The sequence below is a fragment of the Conger conger genome, chromosome 11, assembly GCF_963514075.1.
Source record: "Conger conger chromosome 11, fConCon1.1, whole genome shotgun sequence".
Classification (NCBI taxonomy): domain Eukaryota; kingdom Metazoa; phylum Chordata; class Actinopteri; order Anguilliformes; family Congridae; genus Conger; species Conger conger.
The window spans coordinates 28099259-28125667 of record NC_083770.1 but is presented as its reverse complement, the minus strand read 5'-3'; the positions used below and the strand labels follow the sequence as shown (position 1 = coordinate 28125667).

Sequence of the window (26409 nt, the reverse complement as noted above, 5' to 3'; positions counted from 1 at the left end):
ATACCACCATATACTGCATCGCCTCCACACGAAGTATCACCGCCTCCCTTTCTCCTGTCGTAAGTTACTTACTTTGCAGCTTCTCTACTGCGCCGCTCATCTTACCGTGTTGATCACGCCAGTCGTAGCTGATTTCCGGTGATTCATACTTTTAATTGTTTAAAAGGGGGGAAATCGGTTGCAAGGGATCAGAATTGGATTGGTACTATAGAGGTTATCGCCTTTCTGAATTTTGCATTTCTATTCTAAGCTTTTTGTTGGCTCGTGTGAAAAAAGCTAACAACGATTTAATGCATGGAAACAGAACAATTTCGCAAAAAATTGTTATATCCTGGTATCATAGTAATACAATATAATCAAGTAGCTAAGATGACATTATCGTATTTTACCTTAATTTGTGTCAGCTCTGAATATCGTAAGCACTGCTAGACTGCTGTCTGACCAACACCTACACTTTCACTTCAAGGCGGTCTCTCTTTCTGGTTGGCAGTTTTTTCTTTACCGTAGACTGTCAAAGCAGCTTGCGTCTGACCATGTCGACCACTGAAGAAGTCTCTGGTTTCTTTGAGAACATGGGCTCCAGAAGCCCCAATCCTCGCCAGAAATTCTGTGGCGTGTTCTGTCCGGTGGAGGGCTCAACCGAGAACAAGACACTGGATTTCGACTCTCTGTCGATGGGTAGGGCAGGTGGCAAGACTGACAAACGAGTCATCGACAAGCAGAGGGACGTCTCCCAGCCCGTCGCGAGGAAGGTTGAGATCCGAAGAAGCGCCGGTAAAGAGCTGCTACAGAACCTTAACGATGAGGTAAGATCTGGTTATTGTGCATAGTCATGCTGAAAGACTCGTTGCCTTGTTAACCATAGTTGTAAATACAGGTGTCATTACTACGTAAGTCGTTTTATTTCTTATTAGAAAACGCTTTGCTTCAGTGCTTGAAATACATTTCCCAAATAAATCACGTTTGCATTTGCATTTGATGTATTTAGGTGTAATTTAGTCTAGATTCTGCAAGTAACCGTTGCCAGCACTATTCTGCAGCATCACTGAATTGCCAAGATACCAAAAAGACACGCCCTAAAATGTCGAACAGATTGAAAAAAATATATCCATAAATGTAACATCTACTAGCCTACTTTGTTTCTGTGATCAGATCTTCTTTCTGTATTTTCTAAAATATAGTCAAAGGCATTTTCAGAATAAAACATTTTTTCTAACTATTCTATTTGCAGTTTAGTTCTTTTTCATTAGTGTATAGCTCAGGCCCACTTTTGACACAGCAGTTCCAAGCAAGAATGATCAAAGCTGCACTCTCCAGAAACCTTCAACTGTATTGCTTACATATTTAATTGAAACTTTCTTGCTAACACATCTTTATTTCAAACTTCTTTCAAGGTATAAAGTCAATTTTCGTGTGGAGACAAGCTTGGGTAGAGAAAGGACAGCTCTTTTGATAGGATTAGAGATACAAACAATAAAAAGAGGGTATCTGCTTACATATGTCAGCATATAAGACATTGGGGAATTAAATGGAGACATTTTATGCACTACAATAAATGAGTTTGTCCTCTTAATCCGGTAATTAATTTAAAACATACATTGTACATTATCCAGTAGTCTTGGTATTTTCACAAGATTTTCACAAGAAAAATGTAAACAGTATACACATAGTTTCTTATTAGCACCCCGGCACTCCCATGAAATTGCTGTCATTGCATCTTGGCAGTTACAATTGCAACTAGAATGAATGTCTGCAATGCAATGCATGCATTTCATACCACATTTCACTGCTTAGCTGCTCACACCTGTTTTATATCAATGTCATTTTCCTAAGGCCAGCCAGACCCCTGTCTGTGATGTTTTTTTGCCAAATGGCCAAATATAATCTGTGCAGCTATGTGACAGTCCTTGAAGATAAACCTTTTTTTCGGGTAAAACCAGGTTTCTGCCAGAAAATGTGTTGGACGGGCAGTAGGAGGCAGTCTTTCCTCGAAATGAAGCAAAATTATTCAACACTGTCGACCTCCCAAACTCAGGAATCTCAAACACAAGTCTCGGGGGGGTCACTCTGTCTGCTGGTTTTTTATCTGTTCCTACTCTTAAGTGCTTCATTTAAGTCATGATTGGCTAAAGAGTCTGCAGACCTTGTTTCCAAGGCCTAAACTGGCTGCTGATTGCAGGGAAAACACAAAAACCAGCAGAGATTACAGCCCTTAAAGACTGGATTGGAGTGTTTTGTCTAGCCTAACATAGTTTTCTCATGCTATATGGTTTATTACATTTCATGCCAATACTCTCAATATTTAGCTGACTGCAATGTTTTATTATCTTTATTATGCTGTGGTGTAATTAATGTATTATTTATCTTAGCATTCATCAAATTGACTTGTTTGCAATTATTGCATATAATTGATTTATGAATATCATAAATACATAATACAGAAAATATGAAATGTATTACTTCAGAGAAACAGTAATGCAGATTGGTAAGAACACCCTGGACTATTGTTATAAAATTGCTGTAGCAGATAAAATTATCCAAGCAACTGCTGCATTTCAAATCATATGCGGTACATTATTGGTTGTTGTAGAATTTTATTTAAGGTAATTAATTAGTACAAAGTCAAGAACCTGTTATTACTAATACACATTTCTGGGAATACACTGGAAGTAAATGGGTAAGTGGGTATACAAATGTCCTATTCATAACTACACTCATTTATTTTTGCAGGAATCGTCACTATCTGCAGTACAATTCATTATTTAATGCTACTTAAACACTGAATCATTTTTGTCTTGGAAGCAATGTATGATAATGAAATCACTTTCAGCAGTCAACTGTTTTCCTATTTCAATGTTTTAATTTATGCAGAACATCTGATGATGACAGATTGTAGGTGCCAGATGGGGTGTTTTAAGTATCTCAGAAACTGTTCATCTCCTGGGATTGTCACACACAACTGTCTCAACAATTTACAGAGAATGGTACGAAAAACAAAAGACCATCCAGTGAGCAGCAGTTCTATGGGCTAAAACATCTTGTTAATGAGAGAGGTCTCAGGAGAATGGCCAGACTGGTCACAGGAAGGTGACAGTAACTCAAATAACCACACATTGCAACAGTGGTATGCAGAAGAGCATCTCTGAACACACAACGCTACTGCACTAGAAGACCAATGAGTCTAAACAATAAGTGTAATAAATAGCTAATAAGTTGGTCCCTGAGTGTATATGCATAGAAAAGCATGAATTGGATCCATGAAATTTGACTTCTTTAATACATAATACTTTACAGGATCCAATTTCCACAACCCTAGTGCATTTTATAACTTTAGAAGGGGTGTCAAAACACTGGCTGCACTGCAAGGCCTTGATGTTCCACCTTGAAGAACAGTTTTTTTTTTTTTTTTGTATAATTGCTCCAATGTGACTTTATTGCAGATAGCATGTATTTACATAAACAGGCTTCTACTGCACCAAGACTGTGAAGTGTCACTGGAACTGTGGGTCTTTCTTTGTGTGCCTTTGGGTTTTTTACTGCTCCCGATCCCTCATGTTCCCTGAATACCTATGCATTGCTTATACAGTATTAAAGTGTATTAAAGATAGGTGCTTAGGACATGGTGTCAGTAAATAGTCTAAACCCAACACTGAGCAGGTTAATCTGACAGACAGCTTCAACACATTTCCCGATGGCATATCCAAATATATTGCCTGATGACGCTGCCATACACTATAGGGACTTCAATAGTTAACAAAATAGTTATTGCAATAGCCTATAAACATTAGCACACATTGTCTGGATTCAGTTTACTTTTGTTATTATATTTCTGATTCCAGCTGACAATGTTGTCCCTCAGCTACTGAGCCCCATGAATTGATGAATTAACTGTCATAACAACTGAATTGCCAAAGAACACAACATAAGGAATTTCATACAGTGTAAATACTTGAAACAGTCTGCCATGCTTGTCATGCTTTTTTTATGAGAATGTTAAGCTGTTTAACATTCATCATGACTAGATCCAATCATAACACTCCACCGATTTTACAATATTCCTGATAATAGTTCAGAAATATATTGCAATTATTTACCGTCGGTGGTGAAAACGATTTGGCTTGTAGTCTATTTCGGAATACATATCTTATGAATGTATTATAGCTTACATTCAACAAGAAAGTACTGAGGATGCTGTTGAGGAATTTGTAGGAGGGCCCGGCTATAGAGGCTTGGGCAGTTCTGTGCCCCATTAGCCGGTCCAATTCTCTTGCTCCGGGAAAAAAATCCATTATAATGGGAGTTACGATCGCTCTCCATTGGAACAGGGCGGGGCACTGCGCATGCACGCTGGCCTTCACTGTGCAAATCTCTCCTGTCTGAGTCTGTCTGAGCAGGCTTGGTGCAGCGCTAAGGAAAAACGCTTTACGTTGGAGCCTACATATTTTTGTCCACAAATCTGCCAACACTGACCTCTTCAGTGGGAGTGACAGTAACGGCCACTTGGATTTTGTCGCTTTTCTCTGTAACGTAGGCTAACTGTTTGACTGTGATTGTGACTGTGTTTTCCTGGTCGTCATTTATCCCAAAAAATCGAGAACGATTGCTTTGGAAACCGCAGGGGAGCGAGCATCCATTCCTTTGATTGCGGTTCACAGCTAGCTAGTGGTGACGAACAATATACACCGAGAAGCGCTGAAGTCTCAACCGAGAAGATGTCCGGGTATCAGGGCAAGAAAAATATCCCTCGCATTACAGTGAGTACCAGCATGTCTTGTTTTCTCTCATTCTTAGTAGGACACATCAGAGCGATTTAAGCTGTGGAATTAACCACTATAGGCTACACTGTATCCAGCTTTGAAATAAGCTATTTGCATCAAGTGCAAGCCATGCTTGCTGTTTTGCTCGTTATTCTGTAGGTTACATTTTTTGTAGGTTCATTCTAACAGCAATGTCAAACCGTTCTCCAAAAATAACGGTACACACCCAAAACGTAGCCTAATACAGTCTGGTTGCAAGGTGTTTTCATTGACAGGACTTCAGTAGCCTATTTTCATCTTTGTTTTTCATTTTTTCATTATTTTCAGTAATAAGATTTAAATTTAATGTTCACTTAAATCGAACATCACTGGCATAAGCTATTATTCGTATCGTAGTGGTAGATGAGCCTTATTAGCCTACATAGTTTATTTTTTTATTTTTATTAATAGGAATAGCAATATGATACAAATATATGCTTACTATTCCTTTGAAGACACACGGGCGGAATAAATTATTTCTTGCTAGTGACACGCCGATGTCCTTTTGTATAGTGTTAGCTAGCTGAGCTAATGTAAGGCTATGGTTCGAATCCGCCCAAACACTATTCTGAGCACAGAACAGTTTAAACGGGATCAATTTTTTCTCTGTTTTACACAGTTCGCGTGTGTTTTCATTATCATTCCGTCTTAGGTGTGGTGCTTTAGTGGGTGCTTTGCTTTTTTGTGGTCGGTGGTCGTAGGACTTTTTTTGTGATATCCGTACAGGATATCATGGCGAATGGAGAACATGGCGAGAACAGATAACAGAAAGAAATAGATGGCAGTGCTTCTTTTCTCCTTTGCTATTATAGGTTGGTACGAATAATGCTCAGCGCAGTGGGAATGCTTGGGGAGGAAATGATCGTGATTTTATGAGCTTCCGGATATCGTTGTAGAAAAATGCAATGTCCAATTCATTTATACGCCGAAGCCGTGCTTTTAATAATATCCCGTTGTCTCGCAGTGAACTCCTCACTCGTCCCCACCCTATTATCATGAACAGATGTTACAATCAATTTCAGTATTAACATTCCAGGGTGTGAACTAGCTACTTTGCGAAATTAGGTCACAAGACGTTCCCCCAGATAAACCAATGTATAGCTTGTATGTTAACTATAATATTGTCCTTTCTGAATATGTCCTTTCTTATAACCGGAAAAAAAAGAAAATATATGGCCATACATATTTTCCCACCATGTGTTTTCAAGAAATTAAGTTCATGACCATGCTCACCGACGGTTGTTGCTTTTGTGTCGACAAAGGAAACCTCTTTGAAGTGGGCCCAGGCAGGCAGATGGGGCGGGATTCCTCAAACAGCTGTCAGATTTCCCTCACAACTGGAGGAGGGTCAACTAAAGCTTGTCATCTTAGACATGGCATGCAAGCATCTCAGCCTGGGCACCCAACCATTCAGGCCTCAGTGGTGGTTATGGGAAAAGGCCTGAACAATCTGCATTTGGGACATTGTGATTAATCGATCTCCCCCACCATTTCCTGTGCATGCCACTTTCTCTGCCAGACTGCAGTACCGGCAACTAGTGGAGCATGCAGGCTTTGTTGTGAGATTTACCCCTTCCTCCCTGGGGTTGCTCCCATTTTCCAGCCCCCCTCTTTCAGCTACGAGCGGAGAGCTGCTGTCTGTCTACACCCATTTTGGCAGTGCACACTGTTGTACTGCTGCCTAGCTGCCTGGGACTCTGAACCGGCAGCATCTGCTTAATGCACACATGCTCAGAGATGCACGCCCACACACACACACACACACACACACATGCACACTCACACACACACACACACACACACACACACACACACACACACAATTTACAATTTAGACATTTGGCATAAGCAAAACCCACTAGAGATTCATAAAATGTATCTTGGTATAAGCAAATGCAACCATACAAAAGTGCTTTTTTCTTAGGATCATTGTTATCAAAATCTAAATGTAGCTTCTCTTTTGAGTTTGGCCCCATCTATAAAATGGGGGCCAATCTGCTTTAATTTGTCAGATAATTTTACTTTTTTTGATATAAAATCTATTATATTGTAACAGTTTTCCCCTGGTCATGTCGGGTGTGACATTCCCGGCACATGTTCAAATATGATGACGCATGCTCAGGAACTTGCATGATGAATGAGTAAGAGCAAGTGCCTAAAATCCAAAAAGCATCTTTAAAATGAGGTTTCATACAGTATGTTGCTCAATATTACCGGCATTATTGGTTTTCTCTGGGCAGTTTTCTTTATCCAAAATCAGCTACAGCTTGATTATCTTTTAAGAAGAATAAGCACACAGCTTCTTGCTTTAGGGAAAATTCATTTCTCCAATGTATGCTGGTCCCCTGTTAGATAGTGTGAAACAAATGAGGAAAACCAGTTGCTCCATGCCAATGCAGTACAAATTAGATATTCCCTGAAGTCCAGCGCACGCCTCATAGAATTTGGAATTGAAAGGCAAATTTGGAAACCTGTGAATTTTGCTTTTAGTCCCACAGGGGTGATGTGTGTCAAGGAGGCTTAGGAGTCTTTCTCCCATGTGAAAATATGTGGCTGTAGTTGTGGAAAGGTGTGTTTTTCTCAATCACTCCTGATTATGGAGAGGCCAATATCTGCAGTGGGCTTTTATGATTGACAGTACTCTCTCGGGGGGTATCTTGCAGGAATCCCACAGATTGCTGCAACCTGGCACTCTGGAAGAATTTTCCTGGCCTGGATCAAGGGATAGTTAAAATTTATTTCCTGATGATTTACCAGCACATGAAGCATTTGCAAAACAATGGTGAATCTGTTAAGGGGAACAGCAGCAAAAGGTTGTTATTCAACTGCTCTGCTGATGCTAATAAAAGTCACATTGGTCTTCAGCACTTCTGTGAAGTTATGTGTGAGTTATAAGAAGCATGTTCAGATAGCACCTTTACTTGTCACCACAACAAACTGTTTATTTTAAGTTATAGGGGATATCATTTGGGATGTATCTGTTCCCCCTTTTTGGCTGTTATGTCTTCTGTATCTTCTTCGTTGTTTTAGCACTTTCTTTTTGAGGATGAAGCAGCAGAAATAAATAGAGGATGAGCTAGAAACTATTAAAATGACCTACTTAAAATAATGTTAAATATTCAACTCCAGTCTATCAAAAGATCTGCATTTAGAATGGCTGTGCATGTTATTATGCCCGTTTAACCTTCAGTTCATTCCTGGCTGGCCTGTAATGATAGTGGATGTTTTGAAAGGTCGTTGTGCTAGAGGATATAAACACTGCATTTCCTGTAGGTCACAATGTTGGGCTCCAGAAGGAGACTGCTTCTCATTATATCCTCTTACCCAAGAGGACTTCTGGGAGAAGCCCATGGAAATTAGGCTGGTTTTAATATGCTCTGTTCAGGTGTAGGCTAGTGGTTTGTCCTTAAAGTCCCCCATTACCTCTCGTTTTTTCATGACAGTTCAAGGAAAATAATAGTTTCAGTTCCTAAGGCCTGGCATCTCTCCAGTGCAGAGTGATTTTCTGAACAGCAAAAAGTCCTGATTTGTACCAATGAAGCACTGAAAGAGCAATTGTAGTGTACAGTTCAAGCAGTTTGGAGATATGTGCCCAGAGTACCCCTGCTTGCATTGAATTGTTTATTGAGTAGGTTTCAGTTCTTAAATAGGTTTCAGTTCTTAAATAGAAGAGGTGATGAAAAGTCAGGTTCTCAAGTTCTCCACCAGATTTTTTAGACAAATTCTCATGTCCCAATCTGCTAACATGTGCCACAATTAAGAAATTTGTCAAAAGAAATGGCATTTCAAGGAAGCCAATTCCAGCCCAGGAGGAAATGTGCAGGCAGGATCTTGGATGAACAAACTTACCAAAGTAGCTGGAATGTACCTCTTTTCTTTGACCTGCTAAGGTTAAAGTAATCTATATTCTGGTGGAATTGTAGAAGCAGCAATAAGAAAGGAGTGAAAGAAGGAAAATGGCATTTTTATTTTTCTTTCTTTCTTTTTTTTTGGTGACTGTTTAATTAACCATGCATAAGAAGAAGGATTTATTAGGTATTCTTTAGTAATGTATGTTTGGAACTGAATTCCAGCATTGCAGTCAATTTGAAAACATAAAATAACAATAGAGACTATTCAAAAGACACTAGTTTTATTTTTAGTTTCTTGAACTTGCCTTGTCCTCCCAGACAGTTGAGTGGGAGGTCCTGTGCTGCCCTAAATGAAACGACAGTGGAATGGCTCAAAACAGCTGAACGTGCCAAGTCAACACTCCATTTAGTGGAAGCCTGCATTCCTGGAGCATAATATCCGGCCTACACTTTGTTTATTGTGACCTCATCACTCTTCTAGAGCAACCCCAGCTGCTGCTAAAAGTGTAATGAATAATACAGAGGTCTCCAAGAGATGGAAAAAAAAAAAAATAATAATAATTGCCATGACTCAAAAACTTGGAATACAGGTATGCATAGCTATTTGTGGTTTTCTGTTGAGTCTCTCATCCAAGTACGGTTGGACATTCAGTTTCAACAAAGAATAGTTATTAAGTGGACATAGCCATACTTGTAAGTGGAATATAAGGAATAAAATCACCCTGGTGTAATGTAGTCTTCATCTATGGAGTTATGGCTTTCTCTTTTCTTTATTTTCTTTCTTTTTTCACATTTTCCTCGTAGAATGGCAGCACAAACTATGCTATTGTAATATCTCAATACATATTTAACCCTCTACTTGGCCAATGTCCACTCATGTAACAACATGAAGAGCAAAACTCTTTTATGACGTTGAACTTTGACTTAGCCTTGCAGTAGTGCAATACTGTGGCAATGATCCATTACATTACATTACATTATTGGCATTTTGGCAGACGCTCTTATCCAGAGCGACATACAGTTGATTAGACTACGCAGGAGACAATCCTCCCCTGGAGCAATGCAGGGTTAAGGGCCTTGCTCAAGGGCCCAACAGCTGTGCAGATCTTATTGTGGCTACACCGGGATTAGAACCACCGACCTTGCGTGTCCCAGTCATTTACCTTAACCACTACACTACAGGCCGCCCCCTGATCCAGTCTTGTCTCAGTGTTGCTACAAAAAACCCAATATGCTGAATGCTGTTGGTGCAAACAGCTCTATGAATGAGTGACCCTGTCAGGGTGGGACAGTGCTGGCAGTGACAAGTGGCACCCAGCCTGTGCTCCAACAGCTCTGTGTGCATAGCATGGCTCTTAACAAATCAGCTATGTGTGTACTCCCTGTGTTCTTTGGACATATCTATAGTGCATCTGTAAAATAAAATGAACTCATGTTGCCCACACATGTGTGTGACTTTGTGTGCACATCAAAAATGTCTGTAAGGAGAGACTTCCTCTGAAAATTTGAAAGGAGAAAGTGGTTTAGGGAAATATCTGGCAGGAATATGAAGTGCTCTGTCTCTGCTGGCTTGGGTTTAACAGGCCAAATAAACAGAATTAGGATGATGTGGATGTTACCAACTGCATTAGTGGTGACACACAGAAGCGGTCACAACATCGGCCTCATAGCTATATAAGGGCTGGAGTTTGATGCTGGCGTGTGTGAAGAGACGAAAACAAAAAACAGAGAGCCCTTTGTTTGCGCAAACTGGAGGCCTCATGGACAAATCTGTTCCTGTCCCAAGGCTGAGGCCACCGCTCTGGGAACAGGCCCATCTTCCTGTCCTGCAGGCAGAGAAGCCCACAGTTACGCTTCATAGTGGGACGCTTTCATACATCCCCTCTTCATTTAGAGTTTAATCTGTTAAACCATCTGCAATAAGCACAACCACAACTTTCTCCTGGATCCTGGAGTGCTTGGGTGAGGTGGTCTGGAGGCAGGACTAATCTGGCTTGTGTAAAATGATACAAAACCATGAGCTGTGGGAATGTGGGACTATCACTGTACTACACTGTTTTGTTTTGCTCAGCTTCACTTGTGTGAATGGGAATAATAGGATACACTGTGGAGCAAAATATAAATGTCATTGTGCTGTCAACATGCACGTATAAAAGTGTGCATAATGGCGTGTATGTAGCTAGCTAGTGAGGTATTTATTTTGTTCGATGTGTTACATTTGTTTTCTTATTTTTACAGTAGCCCAGTAAGTAACAGTTTAGGTGGATCGATACTTTAATGGTGTACCTAATATAGAAACTGAACATTTCCATTCATTTTTCTTGGTGTTGAACTGGCAAATTACCAGAGCAACTTTTCCAGAAAGGCCAGTCCAGCTCTCTGAACCTAAATGTTCTTTGGGGTAAGCCTGCCTGTGTGAAATGATTTTTTTCCTATAACAGAACCAAACCAAATATTTTGGCTTATGAAGCTTTATAGTCATCAGCCAATGATGTTTAGTCATACAAGACATTCAGATGTTTGGAAGACTGCTCCTGGGTTTAAAATCCCACATCCCTTCACTAGCATGAGGGATATTCTGAAATGTATCCTTTAGAGAATAAACTAGCTGATGTATAGATGATCAGTTGTTCTTGGAAGATAATGTAGCTGTCATGAGATTTCCATAGGAACTGGATGTCATGTATTTCTCATTAGCAATAATGTTTTCCAGGAATGGCTGATCTTTATCAGCTTGGCAAAATGTATTTCCAGTGCAGAACCTAGCCAATGGAAGATGGCCCAACCCCCTCCCTTGAAGCAGGTTATGGTCAAGGTTTCTTAATGGCCAATGGGGTTTTTCTTGCCATTGCAGCCTTGGGGTGTTCTAGCTCTGTTCAGGCATGGTTCTCCGTAAAACTGCTTTGTGACACTGCCTTTTTTATGAGCCCCATTCAATTTGAATTATACTCAGTAGGCACTTTATTAGGTATTTATTAGACTTATTTTTTTAGACTTTTGCTATAGCCTATCCACTTAGAGGTTTGACATCTTGTGTGTTCAGAGATGCTCTTCTGCATACCACTGTTGTAATGCGTGGCTATTTACTGTCACCTCCTGTCAGCTTCGACCAGTCTGGCCCTTCTCCTCTGACCTCTCTCATGAACAATGTGTTTCTGCTTGCATTACTGCTACTCACTGGATGTTTTTTGTTTTTTGCACCATTCAGACTCTAGAGATCTGCTGTTTCTGTGCTACTCAATCCACCCAGTCTGGCACCAACAATCATTCCACGGTCAAAGTAACTTAGATCACATTTCTTCCCCATTCCGACATTTGGTCTGAAAAACTGCTGAACCTTTTGACAATGACTGCATGCTTTTCTGCATTTAGTGATTTAGCATTTAGCTGCCATATGATTGGCGGATTAAATAGTTGCATTAACAAGCTGGTGTACAGGTCTACCTAATGAAGTGATCACTGAGTGTATATTGAATATATTTCCTTTTCAGGTCACTAAGTTACAGTTTTGAGTGTTTTGCCTTGGAGGATAAAGCATTGGTCCTGTGTCAGGCTAACTCTTCCAGTGTCCTTGTGTGTCCTATTATCTTTCAACAGCCCTGAATTGGCAGGGAAATAATGTCCACAACATCTCTGGTCAGAGAGCAGAGAGGTTTCAGAAAGCTGCACCTATTTAATTCAATGGAACACATGTATGATTCAGAATTAATAGCAAGCTGGGTCATCTGCAATTTTTAGAGACTTTGGGTGGGGAGAGGGGAATCCAAATCTTGTAATAGCAAAATGTAATGGCACCAGTTAGCACAACCTACTTACAATGTTCACACTGTAGTCTGACTATTCATAATATAAGGTATAAGAATATGATCTGAGTGTTTATTGAACAGTGTCTGGCATGTAGTCAACTGTATGGCTAGCAAGCAAACCATTAAACACAGAGATACTGTATTCATAAAAATTTGACTTACATGTGCAGTTTCCAGCTACTAATAAATATCCAAAAATATAAACTTAGCCATCTTATTGTTTAATATATTACTATGCCACAAAATCTATTAGTAATGTTGTTTATAAGTAACAAGTTGAAAATATTTTTTATGTTCCACATATAAAAAAATATTTTTTTCCCCCTGAGTCTGATATGAGTCTCTGGTCCTATCTGCAACATGCTTTTGTCATCCAAGACTCTTGAATTATGTAAAAGAAACACTTAAACTTTTTTTTTTCTGCTGGGATAATGGCTAATGATGAAATATGCTCGGAGGAGGGAATTTGCTATGATGTATTGCTGGTTATATATTCATTGGACCACACAGAAATAATCAACCAAAAAGATTAATGAGGGATATATGGTAAAGTAAATCTGTTATGAACATTTGGTGTTTTCTCTTGGGATTGCTAGTGGAATTCAGAGATAAAGGAACATAAGATGTTTAAAGTACTTTGTAAGATCCCCGTTTGTATGGGGTGTAGAACCATTGGTCTCACATTATCACTGCCTTATTTGCTTTATGACCTGACTCAGAAAGTTCAAGCATACAACACTGAAATCATATTGCTGGGTTCCAAATAGAATGAACATTTTCTGACCCAAGCCCGTTCAAGAAGCAGACATCACTGAATTGGAATCCAGGAGGGAGATAGTCTCCTCTTTTTTTGCTTCACTGTAGATTCTATCCCTAAGATGAAACGCTGTAATTCCTCATATTCTACCCTGTCTCCCTCTCCCCTTTTCCTTCTCCCCCCCCCCCCCCCCCTCTCTCTCTCTCTCGCTCTCTGTCTGTCTGTCTCATGGTAAAATGTGCTTATATTCTGATAAGGCTTCCATGGGGATTTACTTGGCAAGCTGCTGCCAAGTTCTGCTGCTGATCTAAATGGGAATGCATGTATTCTCTCTCCCAGTCTCCCAGTATAGGGGTTAACCCCCTCACAGTACGCCTCTGCTATTCTTATATTTGATGCCTACAGAGGAATGTGCACCCTTGGAGTAATGGACTTAGTCATCGGTCTGTTGGTTCATGGTTTAGAACATCTGTCTTGGGTGCTTTGGGGTATGGGAAACCTAATGTATTGCTGTGGCTTTAGAGCTGTCCATTTGCGCGTCAATGAATGGTGCTATGTTAATTGATATGTCATTAAAATGTGGAGGCTGCCATGATTATGCCAAAAACAACAGTCGGTCTCATAAAATTACTTCATGAGGCCTGTAAAATTAATTTCATGCTGCTCCAGTTATACACTGGAGTCCACTTCCCTTCAGTGTTTCAGAGCCTGAGAACTTGCAAAAAAAGGATTTTGTTACACCTGAATAGACGGAAAGGCTACAAGATAAATATATTCAGTTTTTGACCATATATGGGAAAGTTCTTTGTTCTAAGGCTTCTGTGTTTCACACTATGAGTAATTCATTCTTGTAGATCTGAAGAACTATAGAGCTGCTGTGTGATTGTACAGCTGAGGAGTCAACCTTGCGAGTGGATGGGTGAGAATAGCTGTTACCAGGCATTAAGGAGTTAAGTGTTGTTTTCTTTCTTCCACCAGAGTGACCGTCTCTTGATCAAAGGGGGCAAAATCGTGAATGATGACCAGTCCTTCCACGCTGATATCTATATGGAGGATGGGGTTATCAAGTAAGTGTGTTCAGGTGAATTGATTTGATGATCAGTTTGAGGTGAATCAAATTTGAGTATTAGATTTTGGATAATTAACTGTCAACTGTGAATGTGGGGAAGAAGTGTATTCAGTATGTTCAAATATGTACAAATATGACAATCATAACCTTAACATAATATAACATAATACATTTTCTTATTCTAATAATGTCTGTAGTAGTACTTTCAATAAATACCAGTACAGTTTTTTTTTTTTACAGAATTTGAGATTTCAAAATAGGATCAATTGGTTTCAGTCACCAAATTATTTATTGGGTTGTAGCATGGTTAGTTAGAATTTTTAATAAAGTACCCTCTTCAGCTGTTATCGCCAGTTAACAAAGGAAGGGTGATGTGATTGACATTTAGCTACAAACACAAATGAAGTGTCCTGTGATTTTTCAAAACCTTATTTTACAGTTTGAACAAAAGACCTAAATCCCTCTCTTTTCTGCTCCTCCTCGTCCTCAAAGGCAAATTGGAGAGAACCTCATTGTTCCCGGTGGGGTGAAGACCATCGACGCCCATGGCCGCATGCTTATGCCCGGGGGCATTGATGTCCACACGCGCTTCCAGATGCCCGACCGGGGCATGACAGCGGCTGACGACTTCTACCAGGGCACCCGTGCGGCCCTGGCTGGGGGCACCACCATGATCAGTACGTGCTGCCGTGCTTCAATCATCCACGGGGAGCATGGCACCAGCTGAGAAGCGACACTACTGTGATAATCCCTATTTGACAATGTCAGCCTGGATCACACTCTGCTTGATGCTGCTACTACATACTGTGCATAATGGAGGATTAGGAGGATCTTACTTTAAACCTTTTTAAAACTTGATTCATTTTTGTTTGCACATTGTTGTTTAGCCTATGCAGTTTCTGGTGTGCTTTTACATGTTAGTAGCAATTATATTGAAATATACTGTGTGATAACTTGAGGATATCCTCATATGTTAATTATATATGCTCCTATGGAAACTTTGTTTCTGATGTAATGTCAGTTAAAACTAGTCTACATGTCATAACTTCTGGTTGGGTTGTGAAATCAGTTGGAACACTCGCCCCAGCTGTCAGTGATTCACACCACAGGATGAAGATTTCAGCCATTTCAGCCATCTGTAAAACGTGACTTTAATTGTAAAAACATAGATGAACTTGGCAAGCACAATGAAACATGTTTAATGTTTGGTTTCCTTTGTTATTCCTTAGGCTTTAAAACTTGAACACAAACACAGAACCTGCTGCGGCCCTCGGAGCACTGCAGAGTTGGCCCAGAAAATGCAGCGTTTTATGAGCAGAGGCAGACTGCATGCCAGTGTGTGATGTCACTTTAAAGCTGGCACTTATCGCTGATCTAATCCTTTTAAAGCTGTCGTTCCACTGCAGTTGAGCCCTCCAGCTGGGTATCTCTGTGAAATAAACCGCTGCAAGCTTGCGGTGTTGTGAAGCCACTGCTGTGCGCGTGTGTCTGTGCAGTCGATCACGTGGTGCCAGAGCCCGGGGTCAGCCTGGTGGCAGCCTTCGACCAGTGGCGTGAGTGGGCGGACAGCAAGTCCTGCTGCGACTACTCCCTGCACGTGGACATCCCCGAGTGGCACAAGGGCGTGCAGGAGGAGATGGAGACCCTGGTGAAGGACCATGGTAGGAGGCCCGCCCTGTCCGCACTCTCTCACGTCTGTTCACTCTGTCACTGTGGGGGTTTTCAGTCTAGTGCAATACCAAATGAAATGCATTTAAAGGGGGGAAATAAAAACTGCTTTGAAAACATCCAATAGCCAAAACCTGCAAATCCTGCTGTAAAATGGGGGAAAAAATACTGTATATATGGTATATATGGTTTATATAATGGAAAAAAATATCTCTATTTGCTAATTAGATAAACCCTCCTATGGCTAAACTCTTTGCTACTCATCTTTCTACCCCTCATTTGCTGACTAAAGCAACCTCCTGTTTTCTCAGTGCCTGATGGGACTTATTTCCTTCCTTTGGTTTTGCTTTCCTGTACTTTACATACTATTACTCTTCCTTTTTCTAGTGCTGCTCCTGCTCACTCGTTGTCTGTCTTTAGGTGTCAACTCTTTCCTGGTCTATTTGGCTTATAAGGATGTGTTCCAGCTTACCGATTCTCAGGTATGGTGTTTACCCTTTTCTTCTCAATTTGGCATTGCCCATTTTTTCTCCTGTACCAAATGTAAGATTTTCTACCGCCAAAGTGCATGATCTCCTCTGATGCGCCTGTAAACCAGTCATATTTTTTAGCAGTAAAGGTCATACGGTTCTATAAGGGAGGCCATGCCCAAGTCTATCTGTCTGAAAACTGGTAGCACATGGGGATCCTGTGCCCTGTTGGGATGACTGAATGCAGCAGCCGTGACCAAAAGTTCCACTGGTCATAGTCAGCTGAAGGCAAGGCTCCAGCCTACAGCATATTATCTGTTGGATTAGGGCCCAGTCTACGCGCATAGCAAACACCATTACAGACTGAGCCAGTCAGGATTCTAACCCATTTACCATCAGTGTATTTGAGGTAACATTTTGTTCTGACTTAATTTAATACAACCACATTAACCTTAAAGAAGAAACGTTGACTTTAGAAGACAGCTTTTACTCTAAGCTTTCTGCCACCTGGGGGGAAAATACTGGAGTTTTTTGAATGGTGTGGGAACGACTGCTCTTCCATTCAGTTAGCTCTGTTATCGCTGAGGTTTGGCAAGGCTTATAATCCATCCTCCATGCAGTGTAACTGAGTGAGTGAGTAAGGAAGACCGACAATCACTCCAGACTGTTCCCGATACAAGCGCTGAAACACTTCCTGTTTCCCCTGGCCTACTGCAGCTGCAAATTCCTTCTGTCTCTGTTGCCACATAGCAGCTCTCCAAGCACAATCAGACCCAGCACAGTCAGCTGGAGGCTAACCCACTAAATGAATGAATAAGCATGAGCACTTGGCTCATTTTAAAATGCAAAGAATCTTGATCCTTGTGGATACCCACACCCCTGTGAGGAATGTGTTGATGTCTCCAGTTCAGTTTTTGCCAGATGCCAAAAAAACGTGTCTATAATTTGTTTACAGGAAAAGTGTTTTGTTTTACTTGCTGTACACAGAATGTCTGGTGGGAGAGATGACCCTGCATGGCCTCTTGCCCTGTGGTCTGATTGGTTGATTTCCTTCCCCCTGCAGATGTATGAGGTGTTCAGCGTAATCAGGGACCTGGGGGCCATTGCGCAGGTCCATGCAGAGAATGGTGACATCATCGCTGAGGTAAGACAATTAGGCCTCAGCATTGCAAGCATCATGTTCATAATGTATAAACTTGTATTTTGCTGCAATGGCATATGGAGAATTCTGTTTTGGTAAATTAGATCAAGATTGGGCAATCTCAACAGACTAAAGGGTCACAGAGTGCATGTAAGAAAAAGTTCACGCAGAGACTAAAAGTTATGCCACCAAGGCAAACTTATGCAGTGAAAATAAACAACTATTTCAAACAAGTGCAGTAAACGTAAACAGTTGTCTAAAACATGAACAGCAATGAATTAAGGAAGATAAACAGTGTATTATTTCATGTTTACATTTTCCCTGACACTTGGTCTGGCTTGCCCTTGCAGGAGCAGCGTCGGATTCTGGACCTGGGTATCACTGGACCTGAAGGTCATGTACTGAGTCGACCTGAGGAGGTACATGTGCCACCTCTCTATCTACAGCCACACCCATGTGCTGATTGATCTTTCTGCAATACATTACACACCTGACTGAGTATGCCAAATTTGGTTGCTTTTCTCTTTGATTGACTGCTGATCCGTTATCATCAGCCGACAGTTATCTGATTATAGTTCTTTTAAAAAAGTGGTCAGAGGTATGTTTATGCTAGCAGAAAGGTACAATTGAAAGTGTTTATTGAATCAGTTATTGTTAATATCTGGCACTTAAAGTTATTTAATGCACACAACACTTTTTATCCTGAAAGAAAGTGCTTGCACTTCGCCACACCTCTCACCCTCTCCTTATGCTTTCCCAAGACAGCAACAGGTCAAGAAGATTGTAAAAATTAAGTACAATACTCAAAATAATAACATATTGTATACTAATATATTGATTGAGGTCCATTGATTGAAGTTTTTGTCAAATACGCAACCTCCATCAACAAGTCAAACACATTCCACAATGTATTATTCAAAAGCAGGCTTGTTCCTTATTTATATGCATACTGAATAATAATGAAATATTTTGCTCTCTGATATAAAATGGGGTCACATCAATGAAAATGCCCTCTATATTGGAGCCAAAGGTGTTTTCACAGTCTTCCTCAGAAATATTCACTTGAGAATTTGAGAATTCTCAAGAGCCTAGAGAGATGAGAGGTTCCTTGGAACTCCTCTATTTAGACGTAGGTGTCGCAAAATAACTTTTTTGTTGTAAAACATCAACCTTTTTGGCCATAAAATCTCAAGAACTGTGTAACAGTCTCAGTGTGCATATTGAAAAGGATATCTTATACAGAGAGAACCGTGAGTTTTAAAGCTTTCAAATATAGTAATATCCTGTTACCATAGTGATTGAAAACTGCACCGTAAAAAAGGAATTAATACAAAAAAAAAACACACCGGCCCAGTAATAAACTGATCAGCCAGTTATATGTTGCAATTCAAATACAATATTTCTAATATGGGGCTAAAATTTGTATCATGAAATAATAAATCAACAGCACTCTTTAACCTTTCTTTCACAGAGTATTAGCAGTACATACTGTGTGCCCAGCTCAATTAGTAGCTTCATTAAGGATAACCAATTAAGAGCTGCGTTGGAATGAAGACACGCAGTGTACCCCCAGAAATGGGGTTTGGGGAGACTGCACTGTGCTATTGTCCTGCTCTCACTGCAGCCAGTGAGAACCTGTGAGAGATAAGTAGCTAAAAGGGAAAAGAGCCTCTGTTCTACAGAGTTTCACTGATACAACCCTCATTACTGCTTTAGGGTTGGAAACATATTACAAGCTATTCCATGCTTTCTGGTGCCATGGAATCTTTAGCAGTGATGAGATGCATGTAGATGTTAAATGGTCATGCTTTGTAGTTACTCTTTAACACACAATTACTGAGATAGTAATCATGTTGCCCTTATCTCCAGGTGGAGGCGGAGGCTGTCAACCGCTCAGTTACGGTGGCCAATCAGACCAATTGCCCCCTCTACATCACCAAGGTGATGAGCAAAAGTGCCGCTGATGTCATTGCCCTGGCCAGGAAGAAAGGTAATAGTTATATTAAGTTGTGTAAAATGCTGGTTGTTTAATTAAATCAGGAACCACACCTACTTTGTATCCCTTGTTTACTCACATATTCCCTTTAGTTTGGCAGTTACCTGTGTATAGGTATATTCCAGCATATATTTATCTAATTAGGTGTAGTAGTACAGGTTCAGCTCAGATTAATTCAGGTTAAAACTAAACGGTTCAGTACAAAGCAGTTTGGTAAACAGCTATTCCTCACCTGGGAATTGAACCGACTGCACAATCTAGTTTAAATTTGGTTCTCTTCAGTGCATAACCTTCTTGCTGTTTTGCCGTTGGGAATCCCAGGTGTTACTTGTTTTGGATGGAAGCCTTTTGGTAACTTTGATCAAATTGAATCATTTAAACTGTGAATAAATAAAAAAAAGTGGTTAATGTTAGCTATATGTTATCCATGCTGCATTACACAGGGTCAGATGTTTTCATAGTGCGGACATTCAGTTGCCTCAAACTGCTTTTTGTGGCTCAGAGACTGAAGTGGTTATTTAATGGGGGGTCCCCTCTTGCAGGCACTGTGGTGTATGGAGAGCCCATCTCAGCCAGCTTGGGCACCGATGGGTCTCACTACTGGAGCAAGAACTGGGCCAAAGCTGCTGCCTATGTCACATCTCCACCCCTTAGCCCCGACCCTACCACCCCCGACTATCTCAACTCTCTGCTGTCTTGGTAAGGGTCCTCCAGCATACCACGATCCCATCTGATGCCCCTTTGAAAAAAAATCTCTCTTTTGATCTTCTCCTAGTATCAATTCCATCTCAGTATACAGATCTTATAGACGGTCCCCTGTGGGGCCTCTCTAATTAAGTTAACAAGCTGACATTTACTGCAATTTTAATGTCTAAACTGCACTCTTTCTCTCTCTCTACCTCTCTTTCACTCTTTCTCTACCTCCCTCCCTCTGCAGCGGTGATTTGCAGGTGACTGGCAGTGCCCACTGCACTTTCAATACCTCCCAGCGTGCTGTGGGCAAGGACGATTTCACACTCATTCCAGAGGGTACCAACGGCACGGAGGAGCGGCTGTCTATAATCTGGGACAAGTGTGTGGTGAGTAAAACATACACACACACACACACTCACAAACCACCCACATGTTCTCTCTCTGACACACACACAATCACCCGGCTTATTCACTTACACACAAGCACCCGGAAAATCACCAGTCAACGAAAGAGTGTTGGTGTTTGTTCGGGGTGCCATTGTGGTTTCATTCTTCTGTCTTCCTTCTCCTTCAGGTGACAGGAAAGATGGATGAGAACCAGTTTGTGGCTGTCACCAGCACCAACGCTGCCAAGGTCTTCAACCTGTACCCACGCAAGGGCCGCATCGCAGTGGGCTCCGACGCTGACCTGGTGCTCTGGGACCCAGATGTCACCAAGATCATCTCAGCCAAAAGCCACAATCTGGTGAGGGAGCGACAGCAGTGCTCCCTCAGCAACTGAACACTGCTGGATTATTGGATTAAGAAATATCAAAACATGTGTTGGATTTGATTACAAAGCCCTTTATACAAGTTTATACAAGCCCTCAAAGGAAATGCCATCCTATCAGTCGCACATTTAGTATCTGTACACTGCGTATCTGCAATCTCCATTTCAGTTTGAATTTCTGTTCCCTTGAGACTAGACCACCTCTGCATGCAGTGATAAGAGTCTATGATTGCATAAGTGGGGTCACAATGAGGCATGACTTCATGGTCATTTACGCTGCCTGACATGCACCGCCCAGTGGATCCACCCTCTTGCTTTTTGCCTCGTTCAGTCAATTTCCCACAGCGTTCCAGGGAACAATCACCCATTCTCTCAGCTCTGAGTGACCTGTGTCACATGGGCACTGGCTCTGGACTGGCTTTACCCACACTGCCGTTCACTCAGAGACACCACGTGTATCACTGCAGCATAAACCTGAGCCAGTGAAACTCTGGAGTGGCTTTACCCACACTGCCGTTCACTCAGAGACACCACGTGTATCACTGCAGCATAAACCTGAGCCAGTGAAACTCTGGAGTGGCTTTACCCACACTGCCGTTCACTCAGAGACACCACGTGTATCACTGCAGCATAAACCTGAGCCAGTGAAACTCTGGAGTGGCTTTACCCACACTGCCGTTCCCTCAGAGACACCATGTGTGTCACTGCAGCATAAACCTGAGCCAGTGAAACTCCTCTGAGATTCATTGCTTGACTTCACAGTTTGTTCATGGAGAATGTTCCTGTGCAACACATTAGCCTTTTTGATTCCGTAATTTAGAAATAATAGAAATTACAGGGGTGTATTGGGATATAGATTTATTTTTATTTGCTGAAGGTCAATTAAAACACAGTGGTGACAAAACAAAGCATTTTGTGGTGCAGTATGTCACAGTATATTTGGACAGCAAGCTACGGCATAATGGAAATGCCCTATATCTACAGCACAGATAATTTGCTGCTTTTCTGAAATTTTTTTACATAAATAAGCAGAATAACCACAGACTCTCAGTCTTTACAGACATTCAGTGGAATCCACATTTCTGTGGATTCGTTTCTCTGGACCAGCTTTAACGGTTTCCCTCAATCTTATGCCCACTAGGCCGTGGAGTACAACATCTTTGAGGGGACAGAGGTGCGTGGCGCCCCCCTGGTGGTCATCAGCCAGGGCAAGATCGTGCTGGAGGACGGTAACCTGCACACCACTGAGGGCTCGGGCCGCTACGTGTCCCGCAAGCCCTTCCCCGACTACGTCTACAAGAGGATAAAGGCTCGCAGCAGGGTGAGAGCCGTGTGCGTGTGTGTGTGTGAGATCATTGTGTTCAGGACAGCTGAGATTCAAAGTAATGGATGAATGCTTATTCAGATGAATATCATCAGATGGGTTTTAACCCACGTTGCGTTTTCTCTCACCAGCTGGCTGAGCTGAGGGGGGTCCCGCGGGGTCTTTACGACGGGCCAGTGTGCGAGGTGTCGGTGAGCTCCACGCCCAAGGCCATCACCCCAGCAACTTCTGCAAAGACATCTCCGGCCAAACAGGCAGCCCAGCCTGTCCGCAACCTGCACCAGTCCGGATTCAGTCTGTCTGGTGAGTGCTAGCCTGAGCCCATGGTCCACGTACGCACATTTTTCCACATGCATGCTGTTTCCAGGGAAACGTTCCCGGCTGTTTTAAAGAATCTTGGCTTAGTTTCAACAAATCAGAGCTAAGCAATTATCTGATAATCTACTGGCTTGTTTTTCATTTAAACAAAACAGGATACTTTTTTCAGTTGAATTTAAAAATTTTGCTCAGTTGCTCATCATTGAATCTGGATTCATTTCCCGTTTCTGATTCATGGATTCAGGTGCACAAGTTGATGACAACATTCCTCGACGCACTACCCAGCGCATTGTGGCGCCCCCTGGTGGGAGGGCCAACATTACCAGTCTGGGCTAAGCTCCATCACCTGCTGACTGGGGAGGGGGCAGCCAAGAAGCAGGGGCCCAGCTCAGAGATCATGCCCACCACAGGAGCTGCGTCTAAGAAGACCCCTGCAAGAACACCCCCCTTCATTCACCGCATCCACCCACTATCCCACACGGAGAATTTAAAGTGAAAAAAAATCCATGTTTTAGCACGCCAGACCGTATTATTTAGTGTTTTATACTGTACCCATCTACCTGCCATATGCCATTTTGAGTTTTTAAAAGGAAGAGTCAAGTGAATTGAGATGGAGCCGTTTTAGGTATTTACTTTTTTATGGAAGAAAGTATTTGCCCAAAAACAATAAGCCAGTTTTCGAAGCCAGTGTTTTCAAGAATTAGCAGACCTTGAGTATCACATAATAACAGTTCTTTGTTTCATTTCTGTTCTTTCCAGTATTGTGCAGGATGTATTCATTTCAAAGTTACTGGTTGTTTTCTGATGCATTTCAGTAACCAACTTCAGAAGCAGGTCATGATTTGCCTTTGGGTGCTCTTTTGCAACTTGCTAATGGGGAAGAGTTGGAAAGCTGCAGCCTTTGGCTGCGAGTGAATAATGTGTTTTGTTGTGTCCGAGTACACCGCCCTGGCATTGCTGTCGTGTGCAAGTGCACTGGCAGTGATTTGAAGGAGCTGGTGTATGAAAACTGGACTCTCCTTTCTGTATATTGGCGTAGACTATCGAGAGAGAAAGACAAAAAAACTAAGGGGAGGAAGATTTTGCTCCTACCACTAGTTCTGTTTCTATAGTTATCATTTCCCTCAGCTTTCCTCTCAAATATCGACGGTCATATGTTACTGGAGTAGCAAAGGCTTATGCTAACCCCTCCCTTTTTTGATCAAACACAAAATCCAGGCCTCAGACATGAAGTAGTACAGTCTACACATCCCTTCTTCATTATTCACAGTAGCTAGAAGTACATGTATTGTGGTGTTAACATTTTGTGATTAGGACCTCCATGGAGACCAGGTCTCAAAATCCTATGTTTCCAAGGAAACAGACCCTGCTCCAGACTACCCTGTTAATGTGAGTTCAATGGAAAATGAATGTCATTTCCCACTTCCATGTATTTTTTCCATGCCTCAATGGCCCTATTCAGGGCCCATGTAAGAGAGGTTGATACCAGGATTATTGTGACAGAAATAAAACAGCACTGCGGGTTGTAAACTGTAAAATAACGTGTACTAAACAAGCGAAAGGGTTTAGAAGGCTAGAATGTATATATCTGGTTCCATGCCTCTAAAAGCATGCCATCTTAATATATGTAACATTGTACTTTTGCTAGCGATCAGTATTACTGTTATTTTCGTCTCAATATTCCCCGCAAGGATAAAATTGTTGTCACAAACACAGTAGAAAGTTTCCACCAGGTCATGCTTGTTGCTTTTCTGAGGAAAGGGACAGTTGAGCACAAGTCAGAATCCTGCCTGGCCTCACAGAGGGCCATAAAACTAAAGAAATCAGTCAGTAGTTCTGTTGAGCAATCTGTTTTCCATTTAGCAAAGCAATTTTCCAGTTGTGACCCCCCCCACCCTTTGCATGTTAGAGACCTTGGCATCTGTAACTGACCAGTCTCTCCCATACAGAGATCTCACAGTAGAGAACACAGTTTTACTAATGCACATGGAATAGTGGAGTAGCCTGCCTTTAATCCCCTGTCTGGTTGTTGTTTGCACTATTTTGGTACCTCACTGCATGCAGATCATTTAAAAGGGGTTTTATGTTTACATATTTGGCAGCTGCAGGTACAGGATAGTGGCTTTCGGTGATTGTGTAGTAATCATGTACAGGAGATCCATAGGGATCGGTTTGTAGCTTTCTTGTTGCCATTCAGATTTGAAGACCTGTTATCTGTACTAGTCACTGTTTCCGCTTTCTGGCCAGTCTTTCGATTCACCGAAGCTCAGCAGTATAATAACATGAATTCACTTAAGTCTTCCTTTTTTCTCATATCGATGCACTTGATATTTCCATGTTTTATATTTTGTTTTTATGTTTTTACTATCCATTTGTGTTTTTAGAGGAGTCATCATATTGAAAAACCTTGGCTGTTACAGTTTAGCACGAGTGTCCTATTTGCTTGCTTGGTGTTGAAATGCAGACGTCTAGAGAAAAGGGCGACAGAGAGTTAAAACAGGTCATTTCCTGTCAACACATCAATCAACCAGATGGCTGCACTACAAAATCGGGCAGACATTCTCTCTCACTTCCCTCGCTTTTCCATCCCTCCTTTCCCTCCTACCTTTTATTCCCGCCATCTCATTGTTGCAGTCAGAACGTTGCCAGGACAACAGGCCCATGAGCCACTCTGCCTGTGCTCTTTGTTTGTCATGGTAACGCTGCTGGATCTGAAGTTGCCCCTAGCAACGCCTCTGGACCTGGTGCTATTAGAACAACACTGTCTGCGGAAACACGGCAGCTCTCTCAGCATTCTGCAGCCACACCCGTCGCTCAAAGCCCCATTACCGCTGTCAGACTCCCCTTGTGAGCAATAGCCGTTTCCTCTCTGCAGATTTCATTGCCAACCCCTGCAGTTTGGACTCGTTACTGTTGGCATCACAATCATCTAATACCAGTGAACACGTTTATCATTTTAGGTCAGACTTTTTTAAAATTTGTATGTATATTTGTTGTTTCAGGTGATTTGTTTATTTCTGTTATTAAAACACTTATCTGACTGATTTCACAATGATCTGTATCTAAACTGCTATTTCAGATGGAAGAGCTGTCCATTGAGTGTTTTCCTGTTGTGGTGTATATAATCCTGCCACTCCCCCATCTCTACCTCCCACCCCTCCATTTAACTGTTTGTTGGATGGGGTTATCGAGTGTGCCGTAGCGAAGGCTACTGGAACATGCGTACTCACAAGGACTTGGAGGAGCACCCTCCATGACTCCTGTGGTTGTGAAAGTGGACCATCCGCCCTCCTTATTTAGCCTTCCACTCTATCGTCCTTCCTTTAAGAGTCTGGTGTGACCCAAAAGACCTGCCTGGAATAATGCATGAAAGAACACGCTAGCGCTTGACGCACAGGAGCCCTTACGCTGACCTTTCTGTGCTCCACACTGCTGAACACTTCCCAGTCTTGCCTTTTCACATGTTTGTTTTATATTCCAGCTAGTATGTGATGTAGGCAAAGTGCAGTTTGAGGTTTTTTGTTTTTCATTTCTTTTAGTTTTTATTTTATTTGCAACCCATTTTTACCATTCATTTTCATAATCCTCTTACTGTTACCCCTTTCCAGGCCATTGTAAAAGTGAAACTGTTGATGGTGTATGTTTCGTAGGTTATGGGATTCAAGGATGCTTGTCTCTGAAAGCATCAGATCCCATTGATGGTTACGTAAAATGATGAAAAAAAATAAAAAACAAAATAAAAAAATAAAAA

The 26409-nt window shown here is 41.6% G+C and overlaps 1 protein-coding gene across 2 annotated transcripts; it reads left to right on the top strand.

The window, feature by feature from the left end:
* dpysl2a (dihydropyrimidinase like 2a) lies at positions 1-26409 on the top strand. 2 transcript variants are annotated; one of them, XM_061260161.1, is made up of 15 exons: positions 1-59; positions 491-806; positions 14189-14277; positions 14772-14956; positions 15776-15940; positions 16368-16429; positions 17481-17561; positions 17909-17977; positions 19428-19548; positions 20097-20253; positions 20492-20633; positions 20822-20992; positions 22158-22337; positions 22472-22643; positions 22903-26409. In XM_061260161.1, exons 2-15 carry the CDS (start codon positions 534-536, stop codon positions 22992-22994), a joined length of 1959 nt encoding a protein of 652 aa, XP_061116145.1. In that variant the 5' UTR covers positions 1-59; positions 491-533; the 3' UTR covers positions 22995-26409. The 2 variants fall into 2 exon arrangements, with proteins under 2 accessions (XP_061116145.1, XP_061116146.1); XM_061260162.1 differs by lacking the exons at positions 1-59; positions 491-806 and adding an exon at positions 4391-4754.